The sequence below is a fragment of the Nanorana parkeri genome, unplaced genomic scaffold (assembly GCF_000935625.1).
Source record: "Nanorana parkeri isolate BGI_ZX_2015 unplaced genomic scaffold, ASM93562v1 scaffold220, whole genome shotgun sequence".
Classification (NCBI taxonomy): Eukaryota; Metazoa; Chordata; class Amphibia; order Anura; family Dicroglossidae; genus Nanorana; species Nanorana parkeri.
Window position 1 is genome coordinate 1019232 of NW_017306488.1, and position 21510 is coordinate 1040741.

Sequence of the window (21510 nt, forward strand, 5' to 3'; positions counted from 1 at the left end):
GGTTAACAATTAATACAGGCTAAGTCCATGTGTAGGGCTAAGTTGGGTCAGGGTAACCATTTAAGGGCTTGTTCACACCATATAGAGTGCGTTCCAGCGTGGTTAGCTGCTGGAATTGGAATGCACTGTACTGCACATCCTGGCCAGCTTCCTGCGTTCAGGGGCGGGAGGGGGCATGGCGGTGCATTGAAGTCAATGGCACTGCAGCGACGCCCCCCACCCGCAAGGCGATCGCCCACACCGGAGCGCGTGGCACGTTAGTGGCTGCGTTCCGGTCCAGTGTGATCTAAAAAAATAGTGCTTGCAGCATTTTTCCAGATCACACTGTACCGGAACATAAGCACTGATGTACCACACGTTCCTGTGCAGACGATCGCACTGTGGGCGGGGTGTGTGGCTGCAGTTCCATTGACTTAAATGCACCGCCATGCCCCCTCCCACCCCTGAATGCAGGAAGCCGGCCGGGATGTGATACAGTGAGTTCCAGCAGCTCACCGCTCTGCAACCCACTGTTTATGGTGTGAACCGGCCCTTAGGCTTTCATTTTAGCCACTGGTAATCTTCTGCATATAAAATCTCAGAATGGACAAGGAAAGGGAAGCACTGTGAGCAAATCTACTGCAATGCAGAGTAATGTCAATGTAACATTAGGAGATGGCTGACAAGGTGAGAGCAGAGTGATAGCCTCATCAGTGTGGTGCTGCTATTTAGTCCTTGGCCAAGCTATAATGCTTAAATTAAAAAAAACTCTCCCGGGCGCTCTGGGAGAGAAACACTGCTTTTTCTTTTTTTTCTTTATTCTGACACGGAGCTGTGTCAGAATAGAAAAAAAATCAAAATAATTTGTGTCCATAGGAATGCATTACTAGATTCCTATTGGCTATTTCAATTTGCAATAACCAATAGTAAACTAGCATTGTACCCGCTGATGGACCTGATGGAGAACTGCAGCAGAGGGCGGGTGCAATGCTAGTTTACTATTGGCTATTGCAAATTGAAATAGCCAATAGGAATCTAGCAATGCATTCCTATGGGCAAAAATTTTATTTATTTTTTTCTATACTGACACGGCTCCGTGTCAGAATAAAGAAAAAAAGTAAAAAAGCAGTGTTTCTCTCCTGGGCGGCCGGGAGCAGGAGACTCCCAGAGCGCCCGGGAGAGTTTGCTGTCTGGAGATCAGTGTCCCTGGTTAGCTTGTAACCAGGGACGCTGATCTCTCTGCAAGTGGCCGGAGCCAGCCATTGGCCGGCCGACAGCCTGCTTCGACTTTCAGTGCGGCTCAGCCAAGGCATATGCGTTTGGCTTGACTGAGCCGCTCGGCTAAGTTCGGGAGCTGTACGGGCTATTGTAGAACCGAAGGGGTCCTGGGGCCGAAGCTAGCCGAAGGATCGGGCGAAGCTACGGCTAGATCCTTCGGCAGCTTCGTGAATAGTACCCACTGTATTTGGTGTGAACAAGCCCTATGGGTTAAGGGTTAAGTTAAAGGATTATGGCTCTATTTCCAGCTAAATACATTCCAGATACAACAAAACAAAAGGTGTTTAAAGTCTTACAGTTTGTGTTCTTTAGAAAACAGCCACAGCCTGAGTAGAACCACATGTCCCATGCCAGCATGCTGTAGAGAAAAAGCACTGCTTTTTGTATGGAAGCAGTGGCCTCTCTACAGAGGTTCAACATGCCCCCTGCTGAGTAACACCTTTACTTTTAGAATCCTATCTTCATATCTAAAGTAAAAAAGTAATGTGCTGACCAACTTCCTTACCCCTTTAGAGGTTTGCATGTGTACCATGCCTCACTACTTGGGTAAATTAGTGTGATGAAGTGACAGTCCTACTTTGAAAATGGGAGTCTTCTGTTTTAAACAACGTGTTTCCATATTCCCTCGCTATTGTGCACAGCTTGTCATGTTACCATGGAGCTCTGTAAACAATTGTAAACAGTTGTAGATGACACCCCATGTGGCAAGGGGAAGTTGATGATATCACTGACAAAGTTATCTGCCTCAAGTGACCTGTGGCATGACATAGATCATGTGGATAGAGGCAGGGAAGATTATGATTTAATTAAGAGATTACTATAAGTATTTTTTCCACTTATGTTATCTTTATACATGTGGAAAAGTGATTTACTGTTTATTGCTAAAAAGTTAGATCTTACCTGATATGTTTGCTATAATGAAACACTGGTTAACTTCACGGGGGGATTTCCCAATGCAGGATGCAGAGCACTTGTAAGCTTCCCTTCTGACAAACACAGATGCACACTCCTATTTTCCCAGCATGCATATATACTGTATGTGCAGTACAGTGACAACAGTCTGTTGAACTATACAGTAATACCTTGGTTTACAAGTAACTTGGTTTGAGAGTGTTTTGCAAGACAAGCAAACATTTCTGGAAAATTTTGCCTTGATATACAAGCAATGTCTTGCAATAAGAGCAAAATTTTGTAGAAAAGCGCCACCCGAATAAGGCTGTAGCAGTGCGAGCGATGAGTCTGTTTAACGGAAATGCAATGTCACATTGAATAGATTCCTTGTTAAGGTTTCACGAAATGAAGAAGATTCCATTGAGTCAAGAGATAGCAGTGATAGTGAAAGTTGTCCTCCACAATAATCCTCCTCTCTCTTGTCCCCCACACACCAGCCACGAAGGTACCGGTATTTTTCTTTATATTTTGTACGGTATTATATTACAGTACTGTATTGTAAATATTTTTATATGAATATTTTTGGGTTGTGGAACGAATCATCTGAATTTCCATTATTTCCTATGGGGAAATTCGCTTTGATATACAAGCGCTTTGGAATACAAGCATGCTTCCGGAACCAATTATGCTCGTAAACCAAGGTATTACTGTATATTAAAAGACTTCAATGATTCCTTTTCTATGACAAATATCTTTATAAACAGCAAACGTCTTCTAGCACTATAATGTAAACACTACATAGTAACACTATCAGTGGTTACACTTTAAACAACAATAGGTGTAGTACATCACCTAATAAGTGCAAAATAACAATAAACAGTGCTCAAATGCTTTACACAATCCTACTTTTTAGTGTTAAATCAGTAATTCAATTCAATTTAAAAAGTTTACATTTATCTACACATGAAAAAAAATCTATTCCATAACCTTCGAAAATGTTTCAAAACCCGTCCAAAGTGCAGCGTGTAGTAAATAAACCATCTAAGAAATCCCAAAATGTGTAAGTCAGTTCATCAAAAAGTGCTGACGTGCTGAAATCCCTTATGAACCTTTTTTGCTCCAGTTCATGATCACTCAACTCAATCCAGTTTACTGTGCGAGAGGAAGCACTGTAACCCTTATAGGGCTGATACATTTACCCTCTTAGCTGGACCTTTGAGCATTGGAGAAAGTCAAATGCACTTAAATTTTCATCTTTCTTAAGGAAGTTGACAGATGTTCCACTCTTTACTCCCAGGCAGGTGTTCCCGTTATGCAAGAGCAAAAACAATACATATAGGGGTCTATTTATAAAAAAATATGCATAGCTTATTCATACAACAAAACTGTATGGTCTGTGTGAGTTAACCAGCTGTTGTGAGAATAGGGCAAAATCAAATATTCTTTTAGTGGTCTATTCACAAAGCTGCCGAAGGATCTGGCCGTAGCTTCGGCCGATCCTTTGGCTAGCTTCGGCCCCAGGACCCCTTCGGTTCAGTAGAACCGAAGGGGTGCTGTACGGGCTATTCACAATAGCCCGTACAGCTTCCGATCATGGCCGAGCGGCTCAGCCGAGCCGAACGCATATGCATCGGCTCGGCTGAGCCGTGCTGAAAGCTGAAAAGCCGTACCAGCCTGAAGTGAATAGCCGAACAGTGTTCGGCTCACTTCACTTCAGATCGGTCATTCACTCGGCTGCCCTCGGCAGCTTGGTGAATAGACCCCTTAGTGTCATTTCTCTCTGGTCAAATGTTCTTCAATAGGTTAATTCATATAGAACAGAGTGAATGGGGAAAATCATTTATTAGACAGAGCAATCAGAGGAAAGTAGTATCAATGGTTACATTTATATGTTCATTCTCTCCTGCAGTCTCTTGAATTGTAACATATCTCATTACTTACATGTATTTATTTCCTAAGAGCCTCAATTCCATATAGTGACCATAATGCAGTATTTTCCCCATTTACTCTCTTCTTTATGACTATACATATTGAAGAACATTCGATTTGAGAGAAATGACACTAACAACATTCAATGCTGTCCCATTCTCACAATAGCTGGTTAACTTACACAGGATTAATTTACATGCCGTCTCGCTACATGAACAAGCTATCTAAAGTGTTATAAAGACCCCATAGGGTAATCCTGTCTTTCTATTTTATTAGACCAGCATACACACATATAACATGCACATAGCTGGTGCAAGCAGCATCTTAGTTTAAACCAACAATTTTCCCTCTAAACACTGAACAGTATCTTTGACAAACGCATGTCTGTTCTTTCGTCATCTAGCTCTGCCCAACACATCTCATCCTTACGACTTCATCAGGGGCATGGAGTAGCGATATATATTCACACTCTGATATACACCATCTGTAGCCATGGAAACATCTAAACTATTGCTCCAAACGATACTAGCAAAACATTAGTTCCTTGGTTCTCAACTGGTGGGTTCAGTGGAGTCGGGACCTCGTGTTCAGTGGGTCGCGACCTCGTGTTCAGTGGGTCGCTGTCCTTGTGGCCTTCCACTTTTCCAGGTAAGAGGCTCCTCAGCCTCTTCTTAGCGCAACACAGTCAGTTCTCGCACTAAGCAGCATTCAAAATATGCTGCCCGGAACCGAGTGTCAGCTTCAGGTGGGGTGGGATGGGGGTATGGCTGTGAGGGAGCCCCATTCATACATCTATTGCTTACAGCTCCCTCGCATGTCCTGTAGAGGTGCCTGGACCGGAGTGATGTCACATTCTGGCTCCCGACACCTCTACAGGGCATGCAAGGTAGTTGTACCAGCAATGCACATATGAATGGAGCTCCGTCACAGCACAGCAGCCCACACTGGACCCCAGGCTGAGGATCCACTCCAGTTCTCTTAAGGGACACTGGGTAGATCTTTAAAAAAAAAAAGAATACTTTTTTTGGAGTGTGTATGTGAGAATGTCTGTGAGTGTGTGAGATTGTGGTTGTGTAGGTCTGTCAGTGTTTTTGAGGGCCCGTTCAGAGTAGTACAGTGCGTCAAATCGCACAGTCCCATGCAATTAACGCACTGCACCATGCAATCGCATCTACTGTGCATTCTGGTGTAGGAGGTGCATTGCATTGCTATTTATTTGAATGGTTCACCAAACGCACCTCCCACTTCCAGTTCGATTGCCCGCACCGGAACGTGTGGTACCACAATGCCATGCGTTCCATTGCAGTGCAACTGGGGTCGCGACTTAATGACCCAGGGCAAATGTGGGTCCTGAGGTTACACAGGTTGAGAGCCACTGCATTGGTTCATATATTGCCATCTACAGGTTGGTCTTACAAAAGACTAAACACTACACCGAGAGACAAAACCATATCATATTTCTGAATAATAAATCCACCTTATTTTTTAGTTCACCCAAAGGGTTACAGCATCACCTGCGGAGAATAAGTATTGCATAGGTTTACATTATTAAGCAACCACCTTACAGTACCTTATCTAAAAATCATATAAAAACAAGGCCATATTCCAAACATATATAATGGACCATATAAACCAGTGGCTGACAACTTACAAGGTGTAGGGGGCATCAACTGTAACCCCTGACAGCTCCAAAGGGCCACACATACTATTCAGTATATGACAGAACACTGTCAGAGACTTCAGACATACTAGAGGAGATGATCAGAGACTGCTGACATGCAACAGGTGGTTGGAGACTGAAGACACTCTTCAGGAGATATAGAGAGACTACGGACATGCTAAATAAGACTACCAGAGATCTGTGTCTTTATAGCCTATTTAGAAATGAATCCTAGCACTAGTGATTGCTGGGGTCTGCAAAGGGCCGCACAGCAAGTACTAAAGGGCCGTATGTGGCCCTTGGTCTACAGATTGGGCACCAGGGATATAAATCATTATGTAAACTATAAAAATAAAACATTGAAATCTCATTCAAAACCCTAATAGCACCATATCAGATCATTGTCAATTTTAAAATACCTACTCAGACCCTACTCCTACTAATTTACACAATTACTGTTATAACCCCTTATGCATTACTAATGAAGCAATTCATTGCCAGTTCCACACTGATGCCTCCAGGAACCATAGTATTAAGCGCATACATCCATCTTGGTTTTTTGTTTTTGTTTTTTAGACAGTCCTCTTTTTAGATTAGTGACCATCCAATGATTATGCATCTTTTACACACTCCAGAACTGTAGTCTTTTGGGATCTTTATAATTCAATTTTGCACATTTGAAACGCATTGATTATTGTATTGATCTTTTTATGTTATCTTTTTATTTTATGTTATACTTTTTATAACATGTTCATCTATACATGTCCCTACAAGTATGAGATATACTGTCTACATACCATAAGGGCACAAGGGTCCTGCAATACGTCAACTACATACATATAAGTTGTATGAAATAATGATTATTATTGGTATTTATATAGCGCCAACAATTTACGCAGCACTTTACACAGTGCATACTCCCCTTAGTCCCTGCCCCCAAGGAGCTTACAATGTAAGTTTCCTATCTCTGTAAATAAGTTATTTATTTTTAAAGTGTACATAATGATTTATTATATATGTTTGGAGTATGGTCTTGAGGAAAAAGATGTTCATTATTACTGTGAATTTAGAATGACATAACAGCACATAATGTTGCTCTTTTCAGGTATACTTTGTTCCTGACCATGGGATATCTCACATTTTTCCACATACGACGATATGCAAACCCATTTGTAGATGAACTGGACTTCACTGTGTAAGTATTTTGTCAAAAACAATTATCGTCCACCTTATATTCACACTATCTTGTCTATTTATATCGAGGCATTTGTCTTTCTTTCAGGACCTTAATGACATTGACCCAAAAAATAAGCAGGGTGGCTTTTGAATACCATGATGGTAAGCTAACAACCATTCTTCCTTACTATGGCAAATGAATCCTGACAGAGAACAGGAACTCTTCACTTCCATACTAATAACAACATTGTTCCTGTTCACGCTAACACTTGCAGGGCCATGTATTGACTTCCTTTATGTAGTGAATGTTTTTCCTTTGTAGACAAGAGTATATGAGAAATTATGTAAAGGATGCAAAGGGTGGAGGCTGATCGGCAGCAGTGAGGACCTACCCATATGTTAAGTGCACAGCCCAGTTACAGTTGAGGATATCAACTTTTTTTTAACTTAAAGTGGACTTAAAATGCAAGGTATGTTTATTTACCCAAGGCCTTTTTTCCACATGCCAAAACACTGTATTAAAATGAAGTAAAAGAAAAACAAAAAATCCCGGTTAATGTCTATCTCCAGGTTAAAAAAAAAAATACCCTTGCAGTGAGGCTACCCCCGCCCCCCACTGCAAGAAATAACTGCTCCTTTATGTCTAGGGTACCTGTGTAAAGGGCTTTTGCTTACCTGTTCCCTGCCCCCGCAGGCTCCAAGACCAGCAACCCCACTCTTCTGCTCCAGCAGTCAGAGGCCCGCTAACATCAGCACATCTAATGCAGGGCCCAAAGCCAAAACACAGACCACAAGCCAGAGCAGGGGACAGAGAGGTAAGCGCCAATTGCTGGTGGAATGGGGATCAGGAAAGTAAATTACCTTTATACAATACCCCTAGACAATAACGAGCAGTTAACCCTTGCAATGTGGGGTAGATTCAATGCAGGGGTAATTGTTTTCCCTAGAAATAGCCTTTAAAAAAAGTTAGTTAATATACTTACTTTATCGGCAGCTTTCGCTTGCTCCAAATCTCGCAGAAAGGCATTCCTATGCTGTGATGGAGCATCGTCTTGTGAGATTTGGACTGCTTAGCATTCCCTGGGATCTCGCTGTAAGAATGGTGACATCACCCCTCGCAAATTCAGAACCCAGGGGTAAGTTAAATATATTTATTCACTTCTTTACCCACAGTTTTTTTGTTTAATTTTAGTGCAGCAGTTTGGCATGAGGGAGGGGGTCCCGAGTAATTAAATGGCTTGCACTGCAAGGTCCGCATTGCAAAATACTGTAATCCAAAGTAACCAATCGCAAATTATTTTATGTTTTAATTACTGCAAAATGATTGCCTTTTATAAGTGCCACTTAGACAATACAAAAGACTAAACAGATCTACATTATTACATTGTAGTGGGCATTTTCATTACCTTGATAAAGCTGAATTGCAAGCCTCTATCTCCTACTGTGTACATTGTAAGAAGGGATGTAGTGGTACAGGTGACTTTACTTGGTCCTCCAACCACTGTGAAAGCACTGCAACATGAAAAGGTTTCCTTTTCCACCAACCCTTATCAAGTCCTGTCGTAGTTCTTTGCAAGATAAAGTACTGTTGTAATTCAAGCAGGGCAGCCATTAGGGAACTCGTTTGCAAGTATTTGTTGTTTATTATGTTAATTAGCAGTGTTTACATACAGTATATCTCAGACATCCTATACCGTGTTACAGGTGCTATCCTCAATGACCAATCCCTAAGCCCCTCACAGAGACGCCTTGCGATCCGGTATGATTTTACCCTCGCTTTGTCTTCCTTTACCTTTTTTTCCTCTCATATCCTTCTTATCTACATGATCATTAATATGGTATCTAATATATCTTTCTTATTATATGTGCTGAGGAATAATCATATAGATTGTCAGGTTTAGGTATTTGTCCCACAGAACATGGCTTTATTAGGCAATATGTTCTCATTTTGTGCTGAACAAAGTATAAAGGTCCACATTATCCTCCATGCATAATCAATATTAAGCTGGCACTAGACAGATTTGGCTCCCCTCTTATCTTGGTAAAACCTGACCCAACCTATTTACTTTTACTGAAAGATTGGTCTACTGCTATTGCCTGCTAAGGTCCATGGTTGGCATAATAATCTAATATTTATGAGTAATTTAACATAGTCTAATCTTGACTACATATATTGTTCATTTACTTTTGTCACAGTTACACCACAGCCTTTGAGAAAGGCATCTAAATTTCATAATCAGGCCTTTGTCACTGTCAGGCAAGATATATCTCTGAGTTCTGATGTCCAGGGACCCATTTGAGGATGGGCAGATATTTCTCTGGCCATGAATTTAGGTTGTTATCTGTCAGTATATGGCCAACATTATATCTTCAGCAAACGATCATTATTTTCAGCAATAGGAACCAATAAGAGCATAAAATAATAGTCATGAGACTGAAAATAATGACCATAGCAGGAAATACTATAGCTTAGTGAATTGAACCTATTGTGTTTCCCAATTGGTATAGCTACATGCAACATTTAGAAAACTGCTCAATAAACTTCAGGTAAAACCACTGACAGCATCTACAAAAAATCTACATGCTGAAATTCTGGTGCGTGCCTGTAGAGAACAATAAAAACATCTTTGAAAGGATAGATGTGGGTGAAGAAGCACTTGTCCCTTTACATTTAAAGGAGAACTATGGGGTCAGGGCTTTTTCCCTATAGTTTTCCTAAGGGTCACGGGAGAACACAAACTAGCGTCCTCCCGTCACCCAAAGCTCAGTATACTGAGACGCCGCAGTCGGAACGGATCCCGACATTGCTGTCAAGATCCGCCCAGCTGCGGGATTGACAGCTGGCTCTGCCTATCTAGAGACAGAGCCAGCTGTGCCCGCCCCCTCCCCCATCCGTTCCGCCAGTCAGTGCTGGAGGATCGGACAGGGGAGAGGGGAATCCCTGCAGGGAGCCGTGAGTGACAGTCACAGCTCTCTGCAGGGATAGATCGAGAAGTGAGCGAGCGCCAATATGTGTTTGCTCCCCAATCTACTGAGCCGACCTGTGACAGTTTCATTGTCACAGGTCGGCTCAGATTATGAGGCTGAGTGAAAATCACTCGCCTCATAATTCTCCTTTAATGCATATCACAACTGAATTAGGAGTAGGACTAATTAAAGCTGGCCATATGTTACCTGATATTTGCTGGCAGTGTGCGATGTAACAAATGAGCACTGGTAGAAATTGAAGTTACAATATTTGCATTGGCCAGAGATTCTTTGTATATCAATGTTATCACTCAAGATTCACACAACTTTCACACAATTGATTTTGTAAATCTTGGGTGAAAATATTGATACATAGACCACTATTTGTTAGATCACACCCTTTTTTTATAAGGTCAAGGAAATAATCTTTTTTCACTGCATATTGAAGAGTATGTGTGTTAGTTGTGCAGCTGTCTATATGAAAACACTCATCTCATATTTGCCAGGGAGGTTTGCCCATGTATTGTCAGCTTTAGGTATCTGCACAAATATAAACATTAATGTCACTGTAGATGTATAGTGGGTTTGCAGGTAACAGTTGTAACTGCTGCCCTCTACATGGAAAACTGAAAAGGCAGTCAGTGTGGTTGTGTTGGTTCTACAATGTAAGTGCTGCTTGCCCTTAGAGGAAAATTGGAAGCATATTCCTAGCTTTAGTCCTTCTTGTGCAGTGTGAAGAGAACAACATGTGTGCTAGACATGTACACTGGAAGTGTAGACTAACAGCTATATTTACAGTCCTAATACACAACATCCAACTGTCCTAGCTGCCAAAAAAATGTGCTAACCAGCTCAGCCACTTCTTCTAATCCAGAAATCCCTGTCAGACAGCTCAGACAGGTTTTGAGCTCACTTGGTCAATGACTGCCTCAGCCTTGTAAATGGATAGTAAAGGAGCAGTAACCCTGTCGTTGCCTTCTTTCAGCCAGCAATCTGTTTATGATAGGCTTACAGTGCTCTGCCCCCTCCTTTTCTAGTATGAATTCTACTGTGCATAGAACTATTAGCGGAGAATATCAATACAGACTGACGCACTTTCAAATACATGTTTAAACTTTATATCTGCCTACACTTCTGTGTTAAAGTACATCTGCCACTTTGCACATTTTGTTACTTTACCTTTAAATACAGCTCCGCCTCCATGGTTAATTCCTTTAACTCTTTTTTATTAGTAATGTAATGCAATGACCGTGACACTGCTTGGGCACCTAAGGAACACCGCAACAACTCTCAAATTGACTTACAGTTTGGGCATGTATTTGCAGCAGTGCTTACATGTCATTTTCTGCTGCAGTGGAGACAGCAACCTGAACTACATTTCCCATGATTTCCAAATGCTTGTGGTGATTGTAGATGTATAAGAACACTATTGCAACAACACAGTTGTGTACTACAGATTTATTGTGAAAAACAGCGTCACAGACATACCCTGTTTCCCTGAAAATAAGACCTACTCCGAAATTAGGACCTAGTACCATTTTTGGGAATTGCTAAAATATAAGACCTACCCCGAAAATAAGACCTAGTTGTGACCGTTCCCAGGGCCGGTGGTGGCATAAGGGGGAACCTGAAGAGCAGGGGGAGAGAATCAGCGGTGCCAAAGAAGCCAGCGCTAGAGGAAGGGAGGCAGCAGCGGAAGGAGCAGAGCCGCATAAGGCGATGCCTCCTCTATAGCGCCGGCTCCTGTCACAGGAGGAGTGATACCAAATGCACTCCGCCTGTGAGGAATCTATAGTGAAAGTGTGCTTCACTCATTCTGGTTGCCAAATTGCTCTTGGAATGGTATGGCACCCCTGATTGCCCAGATCACTCTATTCTTAACTTTGCTATTTTGGATTATTTAATTTGGATTTGCATTAACTTTCAATTGTTATACATTGAAAAAAAAATAAGACCTACCACGAAAATAAGACCTAGTGTGTTTTTTTGAGCCAAAAAAAATATAAGACAGTGTCTTATTTTCGGGGAAGCATGGTATACACCGATATTTCGGGGCCTCGCAGGGCCCCTTTCTCAAGGCAAAATAGAGTGATCACCATGAGTCTCTCTATGTTGCCTTGAGAAAGGGACCCTGCAAGGCCCTAAAACATCAGTACCGGTATATATGTCTGTGACGCTGTTCTTCACAATAAATCTGTGGGAAGCAATTACATCTCTGGAGTTCTGGTGACTTTGCATCTCCTATTCTTGGTTTATTCTGCTTTCCTGGTGTACATACACCCTAAGTTTCTGCTTTGCCTTAGTCTCTGTCTTCTACTCTTGTTTCTGATTTGGTGTGCTGAGATGAGCAAAAGTCTAGCTCCATTCTTTGTTCTATAGTTCTAGCATTGGAAAAGGACATATTTTAAAATGTTTACAAAAATAGTGATATGGTGTACCGTACATAGTATTTATAATAATCGTTCTCAAACACTCTTTGTCTCTGTCACTTTCTGCTGTTGTCTCTAGGTCTCCACCTGGACTCCTTCCATACTTGAGTTACACTGTGGGATTTTTAGGACTTCTTGCTGGTCCTCTTTGTTCCTTTAATGACTACCAAATTTTTATACATGGTAATGAGAAGACTGGAAACCCAAATGTGAGTAACACTAGGTAGTGAGAATTAAAAAGATATGCAGCTCATTTAAGTGTCAAATAAAATGGCTGGTATTGCAATATGTAGGGCATTAGGACTCTTTGGATGCAATATTTCTATATTTATACGATGGCCTCTCAAATATAATACAATTACATTTTATGCATTCAACATAGTGTATACTAGCAAAAATGTGCACATTTGGACACAGAAGATATAGTGAAATGGTACAGTCATTAAACATTTTTAAAGCAGATTATTTATCCAAACTATACCCACTGGAACTTTCTTGAGGTCATCTTTAGAACAAATACACCGAGTAGCCCTTAATGCGGTTGTCTTTGAATCTGAAACCTTTTAATTCTGAAAAGTCATGCCTTCTACCACAAAACACCCTTCAAGTCACTGGACATAACCATAGCTATCAAAAGAGTCCCACACTGTATTTGTATTCCGTGAGAGTGATCTTTGCAGACACAGTGACACAAGAGAGACGATGGGAGGCTGCAAACACTCATTTACATGAGAGGGGAGCCAGAGAGGGGCATTCTCAGTGACTGTGGCAGAGACACATTTTAACATGATACTGAAATATTTTCTCACCTTAGGTGGCGGTTTGCAAGAAGTTGACCCTGTGCTGTGTTATTCTCGCTATCCATATTACAGTGTCGGATCAGTTCTCTGTATCTAGTGATCCAGAACGCTCAATATTTGGTCATTTCTCAGATATCTACCTGACAGCAGCCTCAAGAAGACCTAAGTACTATTTTGCCTGGACTCTAGGTAAGAAATGAATAATATATGTCAAGTTTAGGTTGGCACATGTGGGATAAATCACCTGCCACTTTTTGTTTCTGTGGGGAATCCAGAAGTGACATTTCCTGCTGAAGATTCAAGGATTTCCACTATGTCATAACAGAGCCATTACTGTATCACAAGGTTGAGCAGCCTTGGCATTCCAGCTGTTGTGGGACTACAAGTCCCTTGGGGCAGAGTGGCAAGGTTACATGGGATTTGTAGTTTCACCACAGCTGGAGTGGCAAGGTTGACTACTGCTGCTGTATCATATGACTTTAGGCCAAGTAAAGCTGTCAGTCTCCCCTGTACTAAAGGGTATCTGTTTTTTACTACAAGTCCCTTGGGGCAGAGTGGCAAGGTTACATGGGAATTGTAGTTTCACCACAGCCGGAGTGGCAAGGTTGACTACTGCTGCTGTATCATATGACTTTAGGACAAGTAAAGCTGTCAGTCTCCCCTGTACTAAAGGGTATCTGTTTTTTACCTTAATGCATTTTATCTGTTCTTTACCTTAATGCATTCTCTGCACTGAGGTAAAAAAATGCCCCTCTACCTTTCCATGCCCCCCACCTCCAAACACTTATGGTCCACATTCACCGACACCGGCTCGCAGATGATCTGTGCGTCTTCCCGGAAGTTCTGGGTTGAGAGGAGGGAGGCCACTGAGGACAGGGCAGCGATAGGCTGCTGTACCTGCCTGTCAAATTAGTGTGAGGAGACGGGGACAGGGGTTTGGCTTGTTGAGAGTCGTGCAATTTAGTGCGCAAAGAGATGGGCTCCGTTCCCATCTGTCAGCATCCACGGGTGTCTTCTTTGCAACCTGCTAGGCAAAGGAGACACCCATAAGCTGGAGGGGATGGCCCGTGGTATATGACCTGAAGGAAATAAATGAAATGGGGCAGTATAAATAAAAAAGAAGCTAATTAAAGGAGAACTATGAGGTGAGTGCTTTTCACTCACCTCAAAGTTCTAGCTGACCTGTGACAATGAGACTGTCACAGGTCGGCTCAGTAGATCGGGAGGTGAGCGAACACATACCGGCGTTCGCTCACCTCTCGATCCTGTCACGGCTCTCTGCCGTGACAGGGGAGGGGCTGGATTCCCCTCTCCCTGCTCCGATCCGCCAGCGCTGACTGGCGGAACGGACGGGGGAGGGGGCGGGTACAGCTCTGATAGGCAGAGCCAGCTGTCACTCACGCAGCTGGGCGGATCTCGACATCGATGTCAGGATCCGCTCCGGCTGCGGCGTCTCAGTATACCGCGAGCTGTAGCTCGCGGTATACTGAGCTTAGGGTAATGGGAGGATGCTAGTTTGACCCCATAGTTCTCCTTTAAGCAAATGTGGATCTCCCAAAAACTAAACAAGGGTTTAATACCACTTTAATCGATGTTTTATTGGAAGGAATGGAGAATGCAGCAGTGAAAGAATGGCAGCATTCAGCAACAACAAACCACTTATGGTACTCCAGCTATAGAATGATTAGTACATTTTATTTTTTTACACAACAATAATTATTATAATGTGGAAATAAATGCTAGAACTGATGTGTTGTTTTTTTGTGTTTAGCTGATGCCATTAATAATGCAGCTGGCTTTGGGTTTAATGGAATCTCTGAAGATGGAAAGGAGCGATGGGATCTACTGACCAACCTAAATATATTAAGAATTGAGGTGAGAATAGCCCAAATACATTCCTTAGGTAAAGTATTGAAATTTAAATGGTATGAAGGAATTATGGTTAATTTTTATATGAGAGAAGGACTTCAGGAAAAAATATGATTAACTTTTGCAGTGGGCCACCCCTGTACTGCAAGGGTTAATTGCTCATTTTCGTCTAGGGGTTAAAATAAAAAAAGTTATACTAACCTGATCTTCAGAACCAGGTGGCTGTCACAATGCTCCCTCCAGTGGAATGTCCCTCTGTGCCCTCACGTCCTATACACACTATATTGGACATGATGACTTGAGGATCCTTAGATCGCTGCAGCAGATGGGTAGAGATGCTGGAAGGAGCGATCTAACAGCAAGCCGGCTCCGAGGATCGGTGAGTATAACTTTTTATATTTTAGTCCCTAGACCAAAATGAGCACTTAACCCTTACAGTGCAGCAGCAGCCCCAGTGCAAGGGTTAATCATATTTTTCCCCAGAGTTCTGATTTAAAGATTTATTGCTTTAGAAAAAAAAACCTAAGGAGTATGTTAGTGATAGTCAATTCTGGGAAACTCCTTCTCTGATTGGATTTTTCAGGAGTAGAGTTCTACATTGCAAGTCAACATGGACATGCTGTAAGAAGATATTGGCAAATAAGCTATATTTGTTCTGTTTTTCTGAAAGTATGAAATCCCTTTCATTTTAGAAAACCAGAACTGTGTTGTATGCTGTGAAGTGAACCCATCATTAAATTAGATTAAACATCTGATAAAACAAAGGCTTCAATGAAAACCACCTAACTTCTATGCAGATCTGGAGTTTTCATATAAAAGTCAAACTGGCCTTTCCCTTTTCTCAAGCTTCCCCATTGGACCTTTAATATGTAGGCTGACCTCAGCGACTGGTAGGAAAGCACTAGAGGAGGTGGTGTGAAACAGAACGTATACTGGAAAAGTCTTATTTGCAAATAACTTACACATTTTTTTATCATATGCTCAGTTCAAAATGGAACTCCATCGCCACTCAGTCCTGGAGTACTGTGAGCCCAGCCTGCATCATGGTGCACTGGAGGCATGTAAATGACAGGGTGGGTACACAGGAAATGGGCAGATTGACATGATGTCGTTCTGCCTGAAGAGCAGTGGTGGCATTGGACTGAGGAGGAAGCTGCAGACAACGAGGAGTGTGGAGAGCGTTTAACTTGGCAATTTTTATTTTTTTTTATGCCTTGGCTCGACTGAGCCGAGGTGAAAGCCGAAGACAGCCTGCTTCTGACAGCTGGGCGGAGCCAGCCGTCATCTTACGGCTGGCTCCGGCCCCTTGCAGAGAGATCAGCGTCCCTGGTTACCAGGTAACCAGGGACGCTCTCATTACACACTGAGAACCCGGCCAGGCCACTATGATATCACAGCGGCCTCTCTGTGTTCTCAATGTGTAATGACAGATGGCGTTCCTGGTAAACAGGAATGCCATCTGTCATTACTCTCTCGGACGCTCTGGTAGTCTAATACGGCTCCCGGCCGCAAGGGAGAGAAACACTTTCTCCCAGAAAGGTAAACCTTTCCCTGCTCGTTTTTTTTTCTTTTCTTCTGACATCGGAGTTGTTGGCTGCCGTCAGAATAAAAAAATAAAAATAAAATCACCATAGGAATACATAGCTAGATTCCTATTGCCTATTTCAATTTGCAATAGCCAATAGCAAACTAGCTCTTGCACCCGCCCACTGCTGCTGTCAATCAGCAGAGGGGGACCTGTAGTTCTCCATCAGGACCCCCTCTGGTGATTGACAGCAGCAGAGGGCGGGTGCAATAGCTAGTTTGCTATTGGCTATTGCAAAGTGGAATAGCCAATAGGAATCTGGCTATGCATTCCTATGGTGGCCAATAGAAAACCGTTTGGCCGGAGCTAGCTGTCACTGCTAGCTCCGCACAATCGTTTTCTATTTTTTTCTCTACTTTTTAAACTATTTTTCCATTCTGCTCGGTACCACAGAGGGACCGGGCAGAACAGCCGAGCCGAATGCCGCTCAGCATCTATGAGAATTAGCCGAACAGCGTTCTGCTCACTTCACTTCGGGTCGGTTATTCACTCGGCTGCCGTCGGCAGCTTAGTGAATAGACCCCAGAGTTCTGCTTTAAATTTTCTGGGGTACTGACAGGTTTCCTATAAATATCTAGTTTGTTCTTTATGATTTTATTTTTGCTTAAATAGTGTCTGGGTGTAGCATCCAGTCACTTGGCCCGAACATTGTCATACCATGCAGGGGGTATCTTGCCAATCCCTCTAGGTGCCGACGCCTGGTATTTTGGTGACAGCTGCGATGGAGGAAGGAGCAGGGGGGACGTTCACTCACAGATGTAACAGTAGGTTGAGGGCCTTTTCAGAGATACTGTCACTTTGTCTTAGGCCCCTTTCACACGGCAATCCGATTGGGTCTACTTGTCAGACCCAATCGGATGCCTTATCCTAGTCTATAGGTAGCCTTGTGTAAACAGACGGGCGTCCATTTACACCCGGTTACCCCCAACTCCGGCCAGCTCTTGAAAAACAAAAGGAACAGTGTTCCGTTGCGCCAGACCTGATCATGTCAGATCAGGGGTAATCTAATATAAGCGGACACATGTCCATTTACATCCGACTCCCCATAGACCAACATGGGTTCGGCAGTTTTAGTTTTTTCCTCCATTCCAAGATGGAGAAAAAAACTGTACGAACATGGATATCACAGCGGTCTATGCACGGATCCCCTCCTTATCAGCCCGTGTGAAAGGGGCCTTACATGGGCAAAGTGACAGTGTCTCTTTTAATAAATATGCCATATGTATTTAGTAGTTGTAATCAGATTTTGCTAGGAAACACATGTACTGTTTTGCAAACCAATATACTGTGTTTGTAGTTACTGTATACATTACCGTTGTATCCCATTGTGTTTCTTCTATGCTTTTCATTTTAGACGTCTAATAGCTTCAAGATGTTTATTGACAACTGGAACATCCAGACGGCAGTGTGGTTAAAAGAGTTGAGTATTGACTGAGAATGAATTGTGTTGGTAGTCACAGCAGAAACAAGGTCCTAACAGATCAGTGGGTTATTCTGCAACTCCAGGTCATACAGAGCAGGAGTAGGCAAAATCTGGCCCTCCAGCTCTGGGGAACTTCAAGTCCCATAAGGCATTGCAAGACTGTCAGTCACAGAGGCAGAGACATGATGGGATTTGTAGTTTCAACATAGATGTTTGGCTACTCCTGATATAGAGCCTACCTCCAATTTACCCTTTCAGCACAATAGACTTATATGAACTTAGTGCTGTGGCTCAGCTGTAGAATCTGCACATGTTCTGTCAGGGTTTGCTTAACATGGCAAATGTGCAACTGAAGCCAAAACTTGTTTTACTTTTGGATAGAGTGGAGAGGGATAAGAACACCTGTCAGGTTTTATTGCTGTCTGTGTCCCTGTTAGGGAGATTCCCCCACTCTATGGGGTCTATTCACGAAGCTGCCGAAGGATCTGGCCGTAGCTTCGGCCGATCCTTCGGCTAGCTTCGGCCCCAGGACCCCTTCGGTTCAGTGGAACCGAAGGGGTGCTGTACGGGCTATTCACAATAGCCCAGGTTGAAAGTAAAAGTGGGCTGTTATCAGAACAGGAATAGATGAGAAATCTTCCAATGGGGACACTAGTTCTGGTGACCCTGCTGACCAACAGGGATTTCCCTCTCTTTGGAGGGATTACACCTCACTTCCTGTTGTGGCTATCGCACAGGAACTTAAGTTAAATCTTGGTAATGGGACATAGAAAAAAAAAAGCTCATGGGGCTATAACATTCCCTTACTCTATCCAAAAGCAAAAACAAAAGTTTTGGCTTCAGTTTTACTTCAAGTACAACTGTCAAAATATGTACCTCTTGTAATTGGTACCTGATGCTGAAAAAAATTCCCCAAATATTCCCAAAAAAAATCCCCCCCCCAAAAAAGACCCCCTGCCAAAAAGACTAAGGGGTCTATTCACAAAGCTGCCGAGGGCAGCCGAGTGAATGACCGATCAGAAGTGAAGTGAGCCGAACACTGTTCGGCTATTCACTTCAGGCTGGTACGGCTGATTAATAGATGCCGAACAGCAGTGAGTGAATAGTCGAATGCCGCCGAGCGGCATTCGACTCGGCTATTCTGCACGGTAATACCGAGCAGAATAGAAGAACAGTTAAAAAAGTAGAAAAAAAATAAAGAAAACGATTAGTGACAGCTAGCTTCGCCCAACTGTTTTCTATTTACCGGGACCAGCTGTCATTACAATGACAGCTTGTCGGAGCCAGCGGTGATATGAAAGCTGACTCTGCTGAGTTCTCACGGTACTGACAGATCAGCGTCCTCTGGTTACCAGGGATGCTGAGCTGTCAGTACCATGAGAGCTCAGCAGAGTCAGCTTTCATATCACCGCCGGCTCTGCTAAGCTCTCATCGTAATGACAGATCAGCGTCCTCTGGTTACCACGTAACCAGGGACGCTGAACTGTCATTACACACTGAGAACTCGGCGAAGCCGCCGTGATATCACAGCGGCTTTGCCGAGTTCTCAGTGTAATGACAGATCAGCGTCCCTGGTTACGTGGTAACCAGAGGACACTGATCTGTCTCTGCAAGTGGCTGGAGCCAGCCGAGAGATGACGGCTGGCTCCGCCCAGCTGTCAGTAGCAAGCTGTCGGCTGGGCCAATGGCTGGCCGTTGGGCCAGCTTCGGCTTTCACCTCAGCTCAGTCGAGCCGAAGCATATGCCTTCGGCTCGACTGAGCCGCTCGGCCAAGTTCGGGAGCTGTACGGGCTATAGTGAATAGCCCGTACAGCAGCCCTTCGGTTCTACTGAACCGAAGGGGTCCTGGGGCCGAAGCTAGCCGAAGGATCAGCCGAAGCTACGGCTAGATCCTTCGGCAGCTTTGTGAATAGATCCCTAAATTGTAAGCAATGATGAGAACTTGCATGAGTTGTTGCCATACCTGTTGATTTTCCAAACTGGAAAATCTCTGCAACTGTATGTTGATTTTCTGCATTGAAAGGAGAACAATACCCTAATGCAAGTTGCAGTCATTTCTAGCAAGGTTCAGTTCTGACAGCAATGGAAGATCTGTTAACCCCTCTCATTCTCAATGACAGACTAGATCATGTTTGGCTGACCTAACTCTCCACATTTTTAGACTAACTCTATTTTCTCATTCAGGGTGTGCTATGACCGAAGTCCGTACAACCCGCTGCTTTCCACTTTTGTACTGTCAGCAGCGTGGCATGGTGTACACCCAGGATATTACTGCACATTTCTCACTGCTGTGCCAATCACGTTAGCAGCTCGTAGGGTAAGTGATGTAAAATGTCAGCAGATTATAAAGTTGACAATTTTAAAGTACATGTGCACCCTAATTGAATGACATTTAATTTGCCCAAGCACTGGGTATCATAAACAATTGCTATTCTTTAAATAGATTCCTTTTTTCACTTTTTCCATCCTTTGTTGTATCTTAGTACCGCTAATCTACTTCAGCCTCTTTGCAGCCATTGAGCCACTTCCTGTCTACATACAAGTGCTCCAACGGTGAGCGGCTGGCATTTCTTATGGCAGATTTTCTGAAATTACCAACAGTAAATCATACCATGGCATGTAGAATAAACAGACTAATCTGAACTTTTATGAAATTTTTAGAAGCAGCTCTTCATCCCCCTTTTTTAAGTAGCATCAAGGTTTCAATATAATTTTAATTGTCTCCTGCCACACAACACTGCTGCAAAAATTTCTCAGAACAGGAACGTATCAGTGATCATCAGTATACAGGTGAAACTCGAATAATTAGAATACCGTGCAAAGTTCATTTATTTCACTAATGTAACTTAAAAGGTGAAACTAGTATATGAGATAGACTCATTACATGCAAAGCAAGATAATTCAAGCCGTGATTTGTCATAATTGTGATGATTATGGCTTACAGCTCATGAAAACCCCAAGAACGCCAAATCCACAACCTCAAAAAAGTAGATTATTACATGCAATCAATAAAACAAGGATTGTACATAGAACAATATCGGACCTCTGAAAAGTACAAGCATGCATATGTACTCAGTACTTGGTTTGTGCCCCTTTTGCAGCACTTACTGCAATTACTTTTCCACGATATTCTAATTATTTGAGTTTCACCTGTATATGGACCATTGCTGGACCTCTCATGTGCGCCTATGAAGCTTCTAATGTATTAACTTTGGGGCTGTTTATTGATTACATCGTAGCATAGTACATTCATTTAAAAGCACCGCTTTTGTGTCATATAGTGTCATATATATATACTTCCACTCGCTAAAGCTGGCCATACACTAAGACCTGGTTCACACAGCATCTTGTAGCGCTTTTTCTGCCCTATAAAACGCTCAAACAAATCTTCCCCCAAAAAATCGTATTCATTTCTATGGCCCTGTTTACATCTGAAAGGTTTACTCTGCTCTATCCCCTGCTAACTGTGGGTTTTTTTTGCATTCTGACAGCACCCGCCGACCGCTGTCAGTCGTGAGAATAAA

The 21510-nt window shown here is 42.8% G+C and overlaps 1 protein-coding gene across 1 annotated transcript in view; it reads left to right on the plus strand.

Annotated features, from left to right (window-relative positions):
* Positions 1–21510, plus strand: part of LOC108786629 (membrane-bound O-acyltransferase domain-containing protein 2-like) — a 41552-nt gene that overhangs the window by 14589 nt on the left and 5453 nt on the right. Inside the window, exons 4-11 of the mRNA XM_018555959.1 lie at positions 6843–6932; positions 7020–7075; positions 8618–8672; positions 12389–12518; positions 13124–13298; positions 14881–14984; positions 17918–17982; positions 20171–20303. Coding sequence (XP_018411461.1) covers positions 6843–6932; positions 7020–7075; positions 8618–8672; positions 12389–12518; positions 13124–13298; positions 14881–14984; positions 17918–17982; positions 20171–20303 — 808 coding nt within the window. The remainder of the gene's footprint in view (positions 1–6842; positions 6933–7019; positions 7076–8617; positions 8673–12388; positions 12519–13123; positions 13299–14880; positions 14985–17917; positions 17983–20170; positions 20304–21510) is intronic.